Consider the following 16,769-nt stretch of genomic DNA (forward strand, 5'->3'; position numbering starts at 1 on the left):
ATTATTTTTAAAGGGCTATGGGAAGAATATGGAAGTAATGTACAGTAGTTTATTTTTAAATCTGTGAACATCTAATGGCTTTTCAGTGAATGTGTAAACTTTGTTTTCACATACATAAGTGGTTATACAGTATACATGGTCTGGTGTTTTGGTTTGGGTTTTTTTTGCGCCCTGTCTCTCCTCTCACCCCACCTACCCAGTCACCTTTACACCCTTTGGAAGTAGTCTCAGACATAGTCTCTGAACTTGAATTTTTAGAGCCTTTGGTGAAAAGCAGCTGTTCTGTAGATGAGATGTCCCTTTTATTGTTGGAAAGTTGCAGCTAAACATGGTGAATGATTTAGCATTTGTAGTTAAATGTAGACACTGTGTTTTCTTACAGCTGGAATACTGTGCTGGATTTATTGTTTTCTTCCCTCATTCTTTCATAGAGTAACAGTTTATAGGACCTGTCAAAACCCCAGCCTTTCCCAGATCTGCTCACTGGGAAATCTAAACCTTCAGTGCCATCTAGTGGTGTTTACAAAAAGGTTTCGTTACTGAAATGCTGCCTTAAAGAGTGTTAAAAACTGAGCTTATATATCAAAATAGGGAGCAGTGTGGGTATTTCCTTTTCTTTCCTTGCGTTTAACTGAATTATGTTTTGGGATGATCTTACGTGTTTATTAGGTCATTAGTTGTCTCGGAGATTATAAGCTTCCAGTTCAGTATTTTTTGATGTGAGGTTTAGCCTCTAGCATCTGTAGTATTGATAGTGCCCTTTCAACATCTTTGTGACACTGCTTTAGCAGTAAGAAACTACTTTTGTCTTCCTGCATCAGTGGAACTGTGTCAACCTACATTTCATATCTTTCCATGCTGAATACTGGCAAGTGCTGGGATCTTTAGTGCTTTTAGGCATTATAAATTATTGAGTAAGGAGAAGGATGGGATCTTAATACTTCCGTTTCCTGAATCAACGCTTCCTGGTCTGGCTTGATTGTACTTTCTTTGTGGGTACTGTTTAGCCTAGAAAAGAGAAGGCTTAAGGAGGATGTTATCGATGTATATACATACTTGAAGGGAAGATGTAAAGAAGATGGAGCCAGGCACTTTTCAGTGGTGCCCCGTGGCAGCAGAACCAGAGGCAATGGGCACAAAGGAAAGAAAGGAGGCTCTGTCAGAATATCAGGAAGCACTTTTTCACTGTGAGCGTGATTGAGCACTTTCACAGGTTGCCCATGGAGGTTGTGGAGTCTCCATCCTTGGAGATATTCAAAAGCTCTCTGGACATGGTTCTGGGCAACTGTCTCCGGGTGGCCCTGCTTGAGCAGGGGGTTGGACTAGATAACCTCCAGAGGTCCCTTCCAACCTCAACCATTCTGTGATTCTGTAGGGCTGAGAGGGAAAAGGAAATAGGCTACTCGAATTCTTTTGTCCCCTCCTTATGTAGGTGTTAACAGACCTGTGCAGGTTCTTCCATGGGAGAAGACAAACGCCCGACTTCAGCACCACTAATGCCACATCTTGGCTTTACCTTGTGTGAGATTGTTGCTTCGTGCTCACTTTTTTCAGATGTCTGCAGTATACCTTGTTGGGGTCCTGCTGTGCATGCAGTTCTTCACATTTCTGTTGAATGTTTTGAAGTTTGTGTTTGGTCACGATCTCCATTCCAAAGCCTTAGCTGGTACAGAGAACTTGAGATTTTTGTCAAACAATTAACAGAAAATGGTTTAAATTTTTGGTGTGCTAGTTTTGAATTTTACCTGATTTATAAGCAAACTGGCTGGACATATCTGTAAATTAAGAACTAGATTAAACTTGTTTCTTTTCTTGATGACACCTTTTGCTGTCCTTATTGAAATGTCAGTAAAAACTGTCCTATAGATGACTGCTGTGAAGATGTTAGAATATTCAGAGAAGTTTTCAAATGCCCTCTATGGGCAAATGGATCTTGATATCATGATAGATTTTCCCTGTTTTACTTGTGGGTTTCTTTGTAATAGATGCTCGTAATACTTTAGGATATAATTTTGAAGAATATCTTTCTCCTTTTATATGCAACTTTGAGATGGCATGTTCTTATGTTTTAAAAAAGTAGCGTGTACTATGTAACTGCTTTTATATGATATAAAGATTTCCCCTTTCTCTGAAAAAATGGTATTATAGGTGTTTTGCTGGAAGTCATCTAACAACTCCATGAAGCAGTGTCGTTGGGTGTATGGCCGGCAAGTCTTCATGTCTGATGTTGCTTTAAATGGGAACGAAATAATGTTTGTCACACAGGATGGTGAAGCCTTTACAGGGAAGTGGCTGGAAGAAGGGAAAAAAATCTCAGAAAAGAAAGGTTAGCTGTGATTTCTTAATGGTTTTTAAGTACTTCAAATCAATATAAAAGTTTAATCAACTCTTTACAGTGTCTAACAGTACTATGTGGTGAGTTCGTTCTTTCCTCTGTGGCTGACGGCTGGTAGCATTGACCACTACTGTTCTCTTTCCTCAGTAATGCTAAGATTTACTTAGTTTGCAGCCTTCAGTTATCCTTCAGGTGGAGACTTCCAGGAAGAAAAGTACTTCTGAAGAGTAATAGTAGTACAAGGGTCCTGTGTAGTGATCTTGTCACATATTAGATGACCAGTCCTAAGAGACTGGCATTGAATAAAAGAATGAGCATGTACTTGCTTGTGCTGCTAAGTCTGTGAAACCTTATGTTTCCCAGACCCTTATCTGGGCATAATACAGGGTCCAGAGCAATTTCCACCTTATTAACTTGGCTCATATTGCTGAGAGAGGTCCCGACTGATTTTTTCTGTGAGGAAGATACCTGTCTACTATAGGACAAGATTTTAATTGAAACTGTCAGCCCTGTTAATGTAGGGGTCTTAAAACTCTATGGATAGAAATGGATTTACTTCCAACCTGGAATGTATTTGAACTTTATAGCTTTACGTTGCAGTTCTACTTCCTTTGATACCGAGATTCCATCTTTAGTTTTATCAGTCCATTTTTGCATTCTTTCACAGCAAAAATCTTTCCTCTGTTGCTCAATCCAGAGCTGAATACTAGTTTTACTCTGTTGCTACTTCCTTTTATTCTACACATCTGTCTAGTTGATGTTAATCACTGATTTGTAATGAATGAGAGCTGGTTTTTTTGAAAGGTTTTAAGGAATGTGGTGAATGGTGTGTATGTATTCAGTTACCAAGTTCTTGAAAAATAATCCAGTATTCAGAGAATATCACATTTTTTCAATAGTATTTTATTAGTTTGAATATAATTTAAACTGATATAATATGAAGTCTGAAGGCAATTGTATTGTATCTGCTGTAATTGATATGACAGGAAAACAATGTTGCACTGCTGTACACTGATGCACAGCTTGTTTCATTCCACAAGAGGTCGCATTGAATGTTAGATGGAGTGTTTTCCCTTGCATGAAGTGGCAAAACACTTCCGCAAGAAGTTCTGGATAAAAACTCTCCTATATGTAATGTAAAGTCTTATTGTTAAAAGTCTTCCTGCATTTCAGTTAAGTGAGCTGAAATCTTCAGCATAATTTAGCCTTATTCAGTGACTCAGTGACTCCATCAATGGACTCAGAGAAATCATAAATCTTGCCGTTATATCAGTTGCATTTTAATTAGCTGGACCTTTCTGTGTTTTGGGTTTTTTTTTCCAATCTTTTTTTTGTTTTAGCAGAACTTGTATCAAACCTTCAGAATTCTTCATGTGATGTGTCTTGTGAACATGATACAAACAGTGTGTATGAAAGAATTCGACTTCAGAAGCTTACTTTTGTCCACCGAGCTGTTAGTATTGCCACTGATCCTAATGGTTGCAATTTTGCTGTTTTACAGTCAGATCCTAAAACAAGGTATATTTAAAATACCAACAACTGTAATTTTTCCTCTTTTTTTTGTGTGTGATTGCAATTAAATCATTCTGCCTTTCAAAACCATTTTTTGGCTCATACAGGAGACACAGTAAATGTGGTTTTCCATACTGCTAGAGAATAGCACTTGTTAGTAAACACTGTGTTGAAGTTACCCAAAGACCTCAGCTTATATATTTGCATAATTAGTATAGATAGTGTTGATGTTTTATCTAAAGTGTTTAATGCAAGCATTTGCGCTGTATTTCTTAACACACTCTGAGCTCTAAATACTGTAGAAATTCACCCCTTTGGTGATCACCAATAATCAGCTTTCAAATAAAAGTGAAAACTGGATCTTTCTTTCTTTGGAAAAAATGTTTCCGGTAAAATGAGTAAGTAGAGCGCTGAACCATGTTCCTTGCGCTCTCATAATGGTTTCCAATATATCTGATAAGTAAATATTAGCTTTTTTCCCTTACTGCTTTGGATTGTAATATGAAATACAGCAAACATTTCTGTGTTTTCTTGTTGGAAAAATAAGATGAAGATAAGATAGTTCTGATAATACATATTTATTGGCTACATTTTAAAGACAAAATACTATAGTTTATATTCTGAAGCTAGACAGATCTTACATATATGGTTTAATTGCCTAAATACCATATTATTAGTTCTTTTTGTAAAGAATAGGACAAGAAATGTTGAGTAGTTCAGCAATGTAAGAAAAAACCCAAACAAACCAAATGGAAACAACCTCATCCTCTTCATTAAACATACTATGTAAAATTTTATGGAGCTTGCAAATAGTGGGGTTTTTTTGATGGATTTCATTTTGTTCTAGTCTCTATGAAATTCCAAGTGTGTCATTATCAAGTTTTGGAGAGGACTTTGGCAAACTGTTAGATGAAACAGATGAAATGGACAGCATCCATGATGTGACTTTTCAGATTGGCACAAGAACTTACCCCGTGCACAAATACATCTTGGCTGTACGCTCTGACTTCTTCAAGAAGCTGTTTGTTTCCAGTGACAACCAGCTAGACGCTCCAGACATCTACCGTAAAGACGAAGATGCTGTTGGATGTGATCTTTATGTAATAGAGAAAGTTCATCCAGATCTGTTCACATACCTTCTGCAGTTCATATACACTGATACTTGTGATCTTTTGACTCATGGTCATAAACCAAAAATCCTGCATAAAGGAAAATCAGAAGAATATCAAGATACTTTAATTTCTAACCTGAGCAAAATGAGTTTTGATGAAAATGTTAATGGAAAGTCTGCATATGAGATTTATAGAAATAATCACGTGCAAGTTATAAATGAAAAACAGAAGAGCAAATCTAAAAAAGGCAAAGTTGCTGGTGAAGAAGCTAACCTCATAACAATGTTGCAGAGTGCTGCAAAGAAGTTTGGACTCAGCAATTTAAGTGGAAGGTAGGTGAAAGGAAATGCATTTATATTCTGGCAAGCTCTTCACGGAGTGTTTTTATCTATGGTGGTCTAACTTAGGTGATATTAAAGTAGAAGGCTATTTGGGGTTGATAAGTTTGCCTTTTTTTCTTGTTTTATTGTTTATAAGTATAAAAGTTTACAGCACACACCATGTCATCTCTTTAAAGCAACATCAGTTTGTTCTGATGCTCTTCACTAAGGGACAGCATGTATGACCCCCTCGAATATATCAGAAGCAGACTTTCTTAGTATGATTATGTACGTAAAGCATCATTTTTCAATAGGCTTCTATATGATGGAAATGTGCTGTTGGCCCTTAATGTGTCCTAGAACCTCTTGGACATTTGTATTTAAAACATCTGTCCTGTGTATCTTTTAAGGCATGAGCTCTCTGAGACTTATCTGATGTAAATCATCTGACTTTCCAGAATGACTGTCATAAAACATCATACTTGCTTTGTTAGAGACAGCTGATCTAATTGAGTTTTAGTCCTGTGAATTTCTACTCTGTGGTCCATAGTCTACAGTTTTTCTGTAGGCAGTGGACAGTAGTGTAAAACAACACAAAGCAAAGTTAAATTCTTGTTTAACTGATGCATTTTCAATGTTATGTGGTGAAACTAATGGAATTGAGACCAAATGTCTCTGTAGAACTGTATTACTGGGTTGCGTGGGGTTTTTTTTTCTGCATTTGTCTTTCCCTTTCAAAGGAGGGAGTGAGCTGTTTCAGGGCAGTTTTCTTCACTGTGGTTTTTGCAAATGCCAAAGTTAATCAGCAAAGATGTGAAACTGCTGCTAAAATTGAGTTCCCAAGTAAAATCTCCATGTTAAAGCACTTGCCCTTTGAAAGCGTATTGGTTTGTAATCCACCAGCAGCACTCCTGTGTCTTTACCATCCCATTCACAAGCCTCCTTGATGAATTAGGGTGCTAAAGAAGCCTGTGCTGAAACATCCATCTCTTCCAAACCACTGTTTTTGCTCAGATAACTGACTGGTAGCAGTATATATAAGTCCTAGATTTTTGACCCTCTGGTGTTGGACTTCGGCCTTTACTATAGCAGTATAGCTTTCATCTAAGATAATAAATAAGATAGCTAAGATGTGGAAAGAATGTCAGTTACATTTTACATCTGCAGTGAAGACTCTTAAGGAACAACTGGCCCTTTCTAGTTTTCTGTGATGAATGATTTAGATCCTTTTTCATATTCACAATACGAGCCCACTGAAGTGCTGTTACTTTGTGAAACTGTTCTTCTTAATGGTTTGAACTGTATACGAATGGTATTACTTATTACTAGTGTTAATGATTTGCAGGTTGGATGGAGTCAGGTTAGAAAATGGAAAAATTAATGTTGTCAACAAGAAGAATGGGAACAAACCAAAGTTAAATCAGAAGAAATGGTAAACTTTTAAAATCAAGCTTCCTCTACCCCCACCATCTTCCTTTTATGTCATCTCTTTATCTGTTACGTGTAGGCTAAGGTTGATCAGCTGTATTTTAACTTCTGGGGTACACTTGTCTCTTTCACAGTAACTCATGTTTGGCAGTTCTCTGTAGATGCTTATAGACTGATCTATGAAGTAGTAGTCTGGGATAGATTATGTATGGTATATTTTTGCTGCTTTTTGCTGTACATTAACATGTTCTGTGGATTAATAGTGTCATAGAATACTAATGCCAAGAGAAGTATTGTGGGTAATCCAGTCAAAAGCAGTATGACTTTTGTATATATGCTTTCTGTGACAATAAGACTCTGTGGATTGGAAACAAGCAAATGTATAATATTTTATCTAATTAAGAAAATCTCTGGAATATCTTTCAACAGAAAAATTCCTTATGTTTTTATCAGTGATGTTTGTTTTTTAATTCCATTGGTGCGATTGGGTTATTTATACCCAAAGGCTTGAATAGTCTACTTATGTAGTAAAAGCTACATTGCATAAAAGTAGCTTTTTTGAAGAATTTGGATTACTTCACTCTTAAAATGCATTGTCAAAGCTTATAGTAGCTACTAATATAAAAGAAATAACTAACTAACATAGACCATTTAAGATTGACTAAAATTAGCCATAATTAATTTATTTGGTCATAGCAATTTTGAAACAGTAATTAACCGTGTTTTGAAGGAAGTACTTCGTATGGAATTTTGAGCGCTCAACTTTGGGCAAAAAAATGTCTCTCTTGAAACTATTGTGCCTGTACTTTTAGGTTCATTTTATATGATATTATTAAAGTTCAAGTGTGTTTTATTTCAAAGGATAAATCCTAACTTGCTAAAGTAAGCATGTAATTTGTAGAGTTTACAACTTGTAGCTCTTCTGAATAGTCACAGTTCTGATCCTATTAAATATCTTCTAGTTCGTACCTCTGCGATGTGACCCTGAAATCTTTAGATGGAAAGGAATTCCCGTGTCATAAGTGTGTACTTTGTGCAAGACTTGGTATGTGTGTGTATTTTTATATATATATAAAGTATGTATCATATTGTCTTTTTTAACTGAAATTTTCTTGCATCTTGAACTGAAATGCCTTTCTTTACAGATTATTTTCACAGCATGTTAAGCAGCTCATGGATTGAGGTAAGCTTGCCAATAAACATGTGTGGTGGCATGTTTTGTTGCATCAAATAAGTGACAGCTTTTCAGTTTTTCCTAGAATAACATTTCCTAAATACTGGGGAAAAGGAAAGGCTGGATGCTTGGATCCTGTTTGCAAGAAAAAAAAAAAAATCACATTTTGGTTACTCTATATTTGGACTATTGAGATTGTATATTAAATGAGTAATAAATGTCATAATGTATATCAAATGAAATTAAATATTACCTTTGTTTTAAAGGTTTATTTTGAGCTAGTTCATGGATTTATAAAAGCTGCTGGACTGTTCTTATGGGATACTGCTTTGGATGAATTTTCATTTTCTTTCTGTAAAAGATATTACGATTTAAATAGTATTCAATATGGAATAGCTTTTCATATGTACTGTGTGAAAGATACAGCAGAATCAAGAGTATATGTGTAGAATCTCTAGTTGACTTTTACTGTTAATGAAATAGAGAATATCAAGCACTATTCCACTTACTCACCAGCTGCTGCTGCAAAAGGTGTAGATCTTTTATTTGTCTTGGTTCCTATTTGCTAGCTGTATGTCAATGCCCTGGTTGTTCCTGGACACAGTAATTTCACAAAATGACTCTGTTTAAGTATCTGAATACTATTGATAATGCTTGTTGAAAGAGAGGAAAGGTGTAGATGGAGAAGCATTTTTCAGAGATTGAAAGCTGAAGCAGTGTGCAAGAGTTCTCTCAACTTTCATAGCTTTTTGGCAGTATGTACATCTAAGAACCTGACAAAGTACTGGCAGTTCTCTTCTGCTGTGTAACAGAACTTCACCTGTTCTCTAAGTTACTGTGCTGCCTTTTCCTCAGTCATCCCTGAGGAAACATCCAAAACACTGAGAGACAAGTGAGATATTTTTTTTTTTTTTAATTTGGTGTTGAACATCCATTTGTGTAGCTGATTTCTATATCAGTTGTATGTAGTTCGAAAGTTATCTATTATTTCTTAGGTAAATCTAAACCATCCTAAATTCATAAGTAAATATTTTGTGAATCGAGTGCTCTAGATGTTGTATAAAAGTCTTAATCTCTGTAAGAGGTTATTAAACTTTAGACGGGAAATATGTTAGTACCAGCAGCATGTTCTAAAGCAAAAGAAATGTTTTTGTATAAAGCTTTGCTTCACTACCACCTGAAATAAACCAAAGTTGTTAAGCAGTGATGTTGCGTGAACACGAATGGTGACAATTACATGGTTTAATGGCTAATGTTTGCTCATACAAAAGCTTTGCCTTAATGGTTAAGATGGTTCTTCAAGTGGAGGATTTGCCGAGGACCTTGTTTTCTGAGGGATTAACAGTAATGGCTACTTTCATTTTATTCTTGCATGAGAACTTGTGATTTCACTCCATCTTTTACCTTGAAAGGAAAGCAGTTCAGTACTTGCATAGGGGATTCCTGTCATTCTACTTTTAGACAATTGTGGATAAAGTATTATAATCAAGGAGGATTGTTAGAGAAGATGGTCAAACTAATGAAACAATGAACTATTTCATGGATATGTATTCAGAAGTTTGGATAGATTTTAATTGCTCTGCTACAGTCAATTCTTAATTGAAGAACTTGAACAGATTTTGTGCAAATGCTTAAATAATTGTTTAACTTTGAAAATGTGACCCTCAGTCTAAGTCATTTGCTAAATATAATTGCTGTCTTAATTTTGTATTTTATTCCAAGCAGTCAGTTTTTTTCTTTTTTTTTTTTTTTTTTTTTTAATCCTTTTGCCTTTTAGGCTTCTTGTTGTTCAGCTCTGGAAATGCCAATCCATTCTGACATACTACAGATAATTGTAGATTACCTGTATACAGATGAAGCTCTTGCGATAAAAGGTGCCATTAATATATTTTCAACTCAACTGTAGCTCCTGCAATTTTTATATTTTTAAAATAGAAATTCAATACTTAATATGTTTGTGTTGAAGTTCTATGTAGAAATTCTAATTTTTTGTAACTGTTGCTTTAGATTTTGAGGTGATAGCTCAGGTCTTTTTGTACCTTTTCTTTAGTTTGTCAAACTGCAGTTTTCCTTTTCCCTCCTTCTCTTGCTTCAAAAAAATGACTGTTTGTGCTCTTCTAAGCTATTCCTTGTGCTGTGAAAATCCTATCAAAATTTGCAAAGACATTACATTTGTCCTTTGGTAAATTTTCATTGAATCTGTATGTGTTATAGTTGCTTTTGACTTGCCCACAGTGTTTACATGATGCTTTGTTTTCCAGATTCTCAAAATGTGGAATTCATATGTAATGTTCTTGTGGTAGCAGACCAACTTCTTATATCCAGACTCAAAGAAATCTGTGAAGTAGCCATTGCAGAAAAACGTGAGTTGTTCTGCTTGTATTATAAAGTGTTAGAGAATAAAAAAATGCTTTTTTTAGATGTTAATGTTCTTGCCTATTTCAGCACAGAATTATTTGCTTATATTCCTTTGCTCTGATTACCTTTTGCTGTTCATTGCATAGCTGTTAACAGTTGCTTCTTTAGTTTGGGTGATGTTCTAGATTAGCATGATCTTTCATTCCTTATGCATCATTGTCTTCCTCTCATGCTCTTTAATAGAAGGGAAAAAAAAGTAAATAAAGCAAAAAGCAAAAAAAAAAAAAATCCAAACCCACTACAACAAAGAAACCAAACTTTTATAAAACCTTTATTTCATGGAATGTAAACTTCTTGTGTTTAAAACATGATAAAATGAATTCTGTGTTTCTATTTCTGTCCTTGTATTTAGTTCTACTAGTTCTTCTGCTGTTTGTTTGGCAAAGTGCTATTTCTATATGGCTATGAAGATCTGCCTCTTCTAGAAAACACTAAGTATTGTTGCTTAGCTTGATACAAGAAGTTAGCATACAATTTTTCCTTGGCATTTCATAGTGACTTCCATTTTTCTCTCTCTCTCTCTCTCCCCTGCCCACTGCCCCTTCACCACCTTTTTTTTTTTTTATCTTTCTCCCTGCTAAAGGAACATTTGGAGCTTTAAGAACTGTTTCTACTGTATATGAAACTTGCTATTTTTCTTTTTCCCCTTTGATTTGGACTGCTGAGTTTCAATATATTGAAACTGATACGTTTGTAGGTAGGGCCTTTCTATTTTTGTGAAGCAGCTGTTGCATTCAAGCTGCTACAGAGTTATGTGGAGCTTGCTTTAGTTTGTGGCCATTTGAGTGTTAGCATTTTTTCCAGGAATGGAGAAGTATATGATATGTTTCAATAACTAGATCATGCTGTGCAATAAGTCTTAAAAACTGCTGCATGATATTGCAGCACGTTGTCCAATTTGGTTTGTTCTGTTTCTTCTTTGCAGTTACTTTAAAGAATGCTGCCGAGCTGTTGGAGTTCTCAGCAATGTATAATGCTGAACAGTTAAAACTGTCCTGCTTGCAGTTCATAGGACTCAACATGGCAGCTTTGCTTGAAGCAAGGTAAGGAGGAATTCAAACATCCCAAAAAGGCAAAAGGGTTGGAAGAACTAATATGAGCAGTTAAATGTTAAAATACAACTGAATGCTGCTAGTTTAAAGGGAGACTTGTTTTTGACAAACAGGGAGAAACTACTTAAATAACTGTACATACTGTACCAGTTCTATAGTACAAAACTCTATGTTACAATCTAGCGCAAAGAGCCTGAATTAAGGGGAAAAACCTCTCTTGGCTTCGGTGGGCTTTGACATTAGGCCTAATCTTGTTCATTCTTTTTTTTTTTAAATTGTTTTTGAAGATGCATAAAACAGCTGTGGGTTTTTTTGTTGGTTTCTTTTTTTCTTTCTCTCTCTCTTTTTTTTTTTTTTTTTTTTAGCATCATAGTTACTATGCAAATTGAATTTATTTTAAGTAGGTTTATTATAGCTGGTGCATTTTCTAAAGAGGATGGGCCTGCCTTCTGGTAGTCTCTTTGCTTTACATGTCTGCAGTGAGGGCTGAACAAATTAATTAATTACCCTTGCTTTCCACAATGATTCAGCTAGTGTTCTAAGAAGTTGAAGATGTTCTCTGGCCTTTCTTCTCTTGATGGTTTTGGACAGGGCTTCAAGTTGCTTCCAGAGTACAGGTCATCTTCTCAGAGCAAGCCTTATCAGCACTGATTAAGCTTCTTTTCCAGCAAAGACTTTAAAAAACCACACCCAAACCCCAACCAACCAAAACCCCCTGTATCTCTGTTATTGGTCCACTCTGTCCACTCCTAGCCTTTTTATCATGCTTCCTTTTACCTACAGAAGTTTTTAGAGGTCTGAACCAGTTCAGAATGCCAGAACATTATTGCTATGTCACACAACCGCTCTGCTTGTACCACAGATACAGGGATTCATTCATATTAGCAATTTTCCTCTTTCCTTATAAAGTATAAACATTTTAACCTTTGACTTTGGAGAGAAGAGTAAAAATCTCCTAACATTGTCTTAAGTATTATTCTGAATTCAGGTTTGTTTCGTCTTAAGCCTGGAAAGGACATGAAACATTCTTACTACACTTAAGACACTATCTGCATTTTAGTGAAAATCTGAAAATGTCATTACTGGGTAGCAAGACTTTCAATCTGAGACACCTGAGACAGATAGAACTTTTATCTGTGACAGCTTTGTGCAAGGAGAGCTGCTCACATGGGCAAGATAGTTCTGTTGAGTAAAGTTCGTTGCTGTACTGTTATTTTTTGGCATAAATGTCAATGTCAAGGAATGTTGTGGCTGAGTGTTATAGAAGAATTTGCATAGACTTGGAGTGTTAGATGTATGTCGGGAAGACTTGAAAGTATTTAGAAATAGGTAAACTAATGACCAGTTCATGGTAACTTAACTATATAGGTCTGTATTGGCTGTGGCCTTAAGTAAAGGTAGGCTGTCTGGAAAGGTGGGTTTAATCCTGCCTTATAAGGGCATTGACTAGTTTATATTTTGTGTTCATTTTCTTCCGACTCTGGGACCACCGTGAATAGGCAGTAATGCCTGTATGTGAGATTCATCTAAAATGTTCATTTGAATTTTTCATTAATGTGATGGGTTTGTTTGGGTTTTTTTAAGCTGGTAAGATAAATTTGGTGGTTTTTTTGTTTGTTTTTTTTTTTTTAAGGACTCTGGATGTCTTAAGTGATGAAGTTGTAAAGGATCTTTCTGTTTATTACAGGAAAATGGTAAGTTGTACAACTTGAGTGTAAGCTGATTAGGTTTAAAATGAGAACAGAGGAGTAATAAATACATAGCTGCAGGGTCTGTAGATCACAGGCTGAATGTGGAACATCTGACTCAAAAGCTAAGGTTAGCTGCTGCTATTACCAATCTCATGGAGCTCATATTTCATTATTCACTATCCACTGCTGCAACAGTATTGTGTCCTTTAATTAATTATACATATTAAACGTATTAATGTTCTGTAATTAACAATTGTTGCATGAAAAAACATGAGAAAAACCTATGGAAAAGAGCGTATGTTACTTAGAAGAAAGTAAATCAGGTTTCTCCAGTGTAAAGTTCAGGGTGATCATATAGATCTTAAAAGCAGTAAGAAAAATAATGTGAAAGTTGAACTTTAATGGAAAGGGGAAAACCAAGGCACATTATAATCCAGTGTTCTTTAACTGTACAGTAGTTTTTGCAAAACCTGTAAGCATTTTTTTGTCAGGAGTTATAGGCAGCTGAAATTCTCCTTCTGTTTTGCTTAAAGATGTAACTTAACTATTTAACCAACTTATAAACTTAATTATTGATCTGTAAAAGTGTTTTAAATGACAGTCAGTTTTGATCTTTTTACAAGAGATCATACATTTGCTAGCGTACAACTTAAGAGAAACTTAGTGTAACGTCTTTTACAACTGCAGATTCCAGCCATGGTCAGAAGAGTAATTACACCATATCCAGATGGACCTGACATAAGTTCTTTTGAGCCTGAAGACGGAGAGAACTTTGTCTTTTTAAGGGAAGAAATGAATACAGAACAAAATTCTCAGTAAGTATCTATTTTTCATCAGCATTTTCTACTAGGTGAGCTGTATATGGTATTTGTCCTCCTTTGGATGGTGCCTGACTCTCTTTGGGTGCAGAATGGAAATATTAAGAAATAGGAGAAACGGAGATTTCAAAGATCGTTACTAGTTCCCTTAAGTATTTTAAAATGTTACAGAACTGCAATGGAGCACTTTTTTCAGTTTGTAAGTAGCATGTGAGTAAAGGTAGCAAAACAAGCATTCACAGTAATGTTTGGCAGTTGTGCATGTGATGAGAGTATTTGTGTATGTATGAGACCAACTGTGGAGTTCATTGAACTTCACTGAATTAGAAGAAATCAAAAGATTAAAAAACAGACTTTAAGGTACTATAGATCTGTCTGGAAAAATTGTGATAATCTAAATTTCTTAATATTAACAGAATTGTCATGCAAAATACGAAGTTTTGTAGCATGAGTTTTTAATCTGTCAGTTTAAAGTGGCTATTGTGTGGCTGTAGAATAACAAAACCTGTGAAAGGTTAGAAAATGTGATCCAAACAACTGTGGATCAGGTAGTTTGGCCTTGGTGGTTTTGTGGACTTCTGTTATTCTGTCTTTGAATATTTGTTCTGAAGACATAGAAGTGAGAGCAATAGAATCTGTAAAGTCTTACCAGACTAACTTAATATGCTGCTTCTCTCTGAAGAGCAAATAATAAAATTAAACTGCTTTCTTTGGTACAGTTTTTAAACTAGAGAAATTGACATCACAACTATGAAAAGCTAATTTGATAGGATGACTTGTAAACATGCTTCCAAATAATGAAATAAGATGTCACTGTGCAGATTAGACCTCATGTGGTATGGTGTACCGTTCTGACCACTTGTGTCAAGAAAAGTTGTGGTAAATGAACTAGTACATGTAGATCAGGGGAACTGAGAGGCTATTTGGTATTAGACTTCAAGCCTTTCAGTGTTTTTATAGGCTAGACGATAGCCTTTAGGGTATAGGGCAGTCCAAGGATTAAAAAAAACCTCAAGCATCGTAAGGTTACAGTATTGTTGCAGGAATGAATAAGTACGTATATAGTTATTCCACGAAAAGCTTCTCAAAGAGGCTTTTTGAAATAATTCTGAATTTCTAGTAGTTTTATTAAAATGAAAGATGCCTTTTATTTGATTCCACTCTTCCTAATATCATATATAGGAACATGTGACATTTTGGTGACATGACCATATACCTGCTTTATTGTAGAAGTAGTATTATCTTGGTGACAGTATTTGTGTTGAGGAAAAGTGAGACCAACTGTAGACTTTATTGAACTTCACTAATTTAGGGGAAATCAAGAGAGAAGAATGTGGAGACTTGAGTGTAGTTTGCTTTATGTCAGTTGCTGTGATGTGTAGCAGGTTTAATCTCACCTAGGTGGCAGTGCCAGCCTATGCAGCTGCTGTATCTTCCACTGTCTCAGCAGAAGTCTTTGTGCAGTGTACTAGACCAGAGACTAGATCTAGATTGGAAAGAATTTTTTCTCTTCCTCCTAGATTGTTGGTTCCCCCCCCCCCCCACTTCTTTATTAAATAGTTGTGCCAGTGCATAATCAGAGCAGGAACAAGCAGCTAGTGATAGCTGGTGGGACCAGGTATTATTGCTTGAAGTATAGCTGCTGCTGCTGCTGACTGAAAAACTTGACATTGACACTGATAGTTCTGAGGTTCAATTTCTTTGGCTTTAATCCATCTTGGTTTTTTTGGTGGGGTTTTTTTTTGGTTTTTAATAGGGAAGCCCTTTTCAAAAGAGCAAAAACTAAGGCAAAAAAGAAGCCACGAAAACGGTCTGACAGCTCTGGAGGATATAATCTATCAGATATTATTCAGAGTCCAGCCTCTACAGGTCAGTGGGAAAGAGGTTCCTTTCAGGTATCAAAACAGAACATAAAGTTTAATATGCAATGCAATGAGATGTCTATACTTCAATAAGGATACCTTGCAAACATTATTTCTTTTCTAGTGAACACCATAGCTGAATTTGAATAGTGGATTCTTAAGATTAAGTTTTGTTTGAAGGGATCTTTGTCATATTAAGCTTGTGCCCAAAGTTCAGATTCTGTAAAAGCATGTATTTTATCAAATAAAATTAACGGACACTTTCCCATGTGGTTTTAATAAGTGGAACATTCTGCTAAGGTGTGGTTTTGGTTTTGTTTTTTTTCTGGAATAGAAAAAATAAATTAGTCACTGTTTACTGAAAAGGTGGTAGAAGCCTTCATTTTCAATACAAAAATCTCAGTGTTACTTCACAAAACTGTATATTGTGAGACAGAGAAAGAAAACTGGGAGTAATCTTATTTTGAAAAAGTATTTAAGGTAGTCTTAAATTTGCTTATACTTACTACAGTCTAGTATACTGGACTAGGTAAACTTCTGATTATTTTGTATTCATCATATAGAGTGATGGTTTTTTTAAGCATCGTTTAGTCCAGCTCTCATGATTTAATAGTTCTACTCTTTTCTTATTTCTTAGGCTCAGTAAAACTGCATAAAACTAACTCTGTAGAATCACTTCCAGAACTCTTAACATCTGACTCTGAAGGTAGTTACGCAGGAGTGGGTAGCCCCAGAGACTTGCAGTCCCCTGACTTCACAAAAGGATTTCATCCAGAGAGGACTGAGGTTGGATTTCTTTGTTCCTATCAATTTATTCGTTTGTGTTTATCTAGCCCATCAAAATCAGAGTTTGTATTTTGGAGTGTTTCTGAGAAGCTGTTTTCCTTAAAATGGTGTAGACAACATTTGTCTGATAAAGTAAACAAAAATGAATATTGCTTATTACATCTTCTAAGGGTAATTTATTCACGTGGTACCATAATGAAAATTTTTGTATGCTGTAGTGTCCAGAAAATTTCAAATTCAAAGAGTAATTATGTAAGGTCT

At 35.5% G+C, this 16,769-nt stretch overlaps 1 protein-coding gene across 1 annotated transcript in view; it reads left to right on the forward strand.

The window, feature by feature from the left end:
* IBTK (inhibitor of Bruton agammaglobulinemia tyrosine kinase) overlaps positions 1–16,769 on the forward strand; it is a 58,121-nt gene that overhangs the window by 20,127 nt on the left and 21,225 nt on the right. The window contains exons 10-22 of the mRNA XM_010565749.1: positions 2,149–2,326; positions 3,676–3,853; positions 4,695–5,291; positions 6,625–6,711; positions 7,670–7,752; positions 7,853–7,890; positions 9,659–9,755; positions 10,143–10,244; positions 11,225–11,342; positions 12,985–13,045; positions 13,730–13,857; positions 15,617–15,729; positions 16,360–16,508. Of these exons, the coding sequence (XP_010564051.1) occupies positions 2,149–2,326; positions 3,676–3,853; positions 4,695–5,291; positions 6,625–6,711; positions 7,670–7,752; positions 7,853–7,890; positions 9,659–9,755; positions 10,143–10,244; positions 11,225–11,342; positions 12,985–13,045; positions 13,730–13,857; positions 15,617–15,729; positions 16,360–16,508 (1,929 nt within the window). The remainder of the gene's footprint in view (positions 1–2,148; positions 2,327–3,675; positions 3,854–4,694; positions 5,292–6,624; positions 6,712–7,669; positions 7,753–7,852; positions 7,891–9,658; positions 9,756–10,142; positions 10,245–11,224; positions 11,343–12,984; positions 13,046–13,729; positions 13,858–15,616; positions 15,730–16,359; positions 16,509–16,769) is intronic.

This window comes from Haliaeetus leucocephalus, unplaced genomic scaffold, assembly GCF_000737465.1.
Source record: "Haliaeetus leucocephalus isolate CR32 unplaced genomic scaffold, Haliaeetus_leucocephalus-4.0 Scaffold195, whole genome shotgun sequence".
Classification (NCBI taxonomy): Eukaryota; Metazoa; Chordata; class Aves; order Accipitriformes; family Accipitridae; genus Haliaeetus; species Haliaeetus leucocephalus.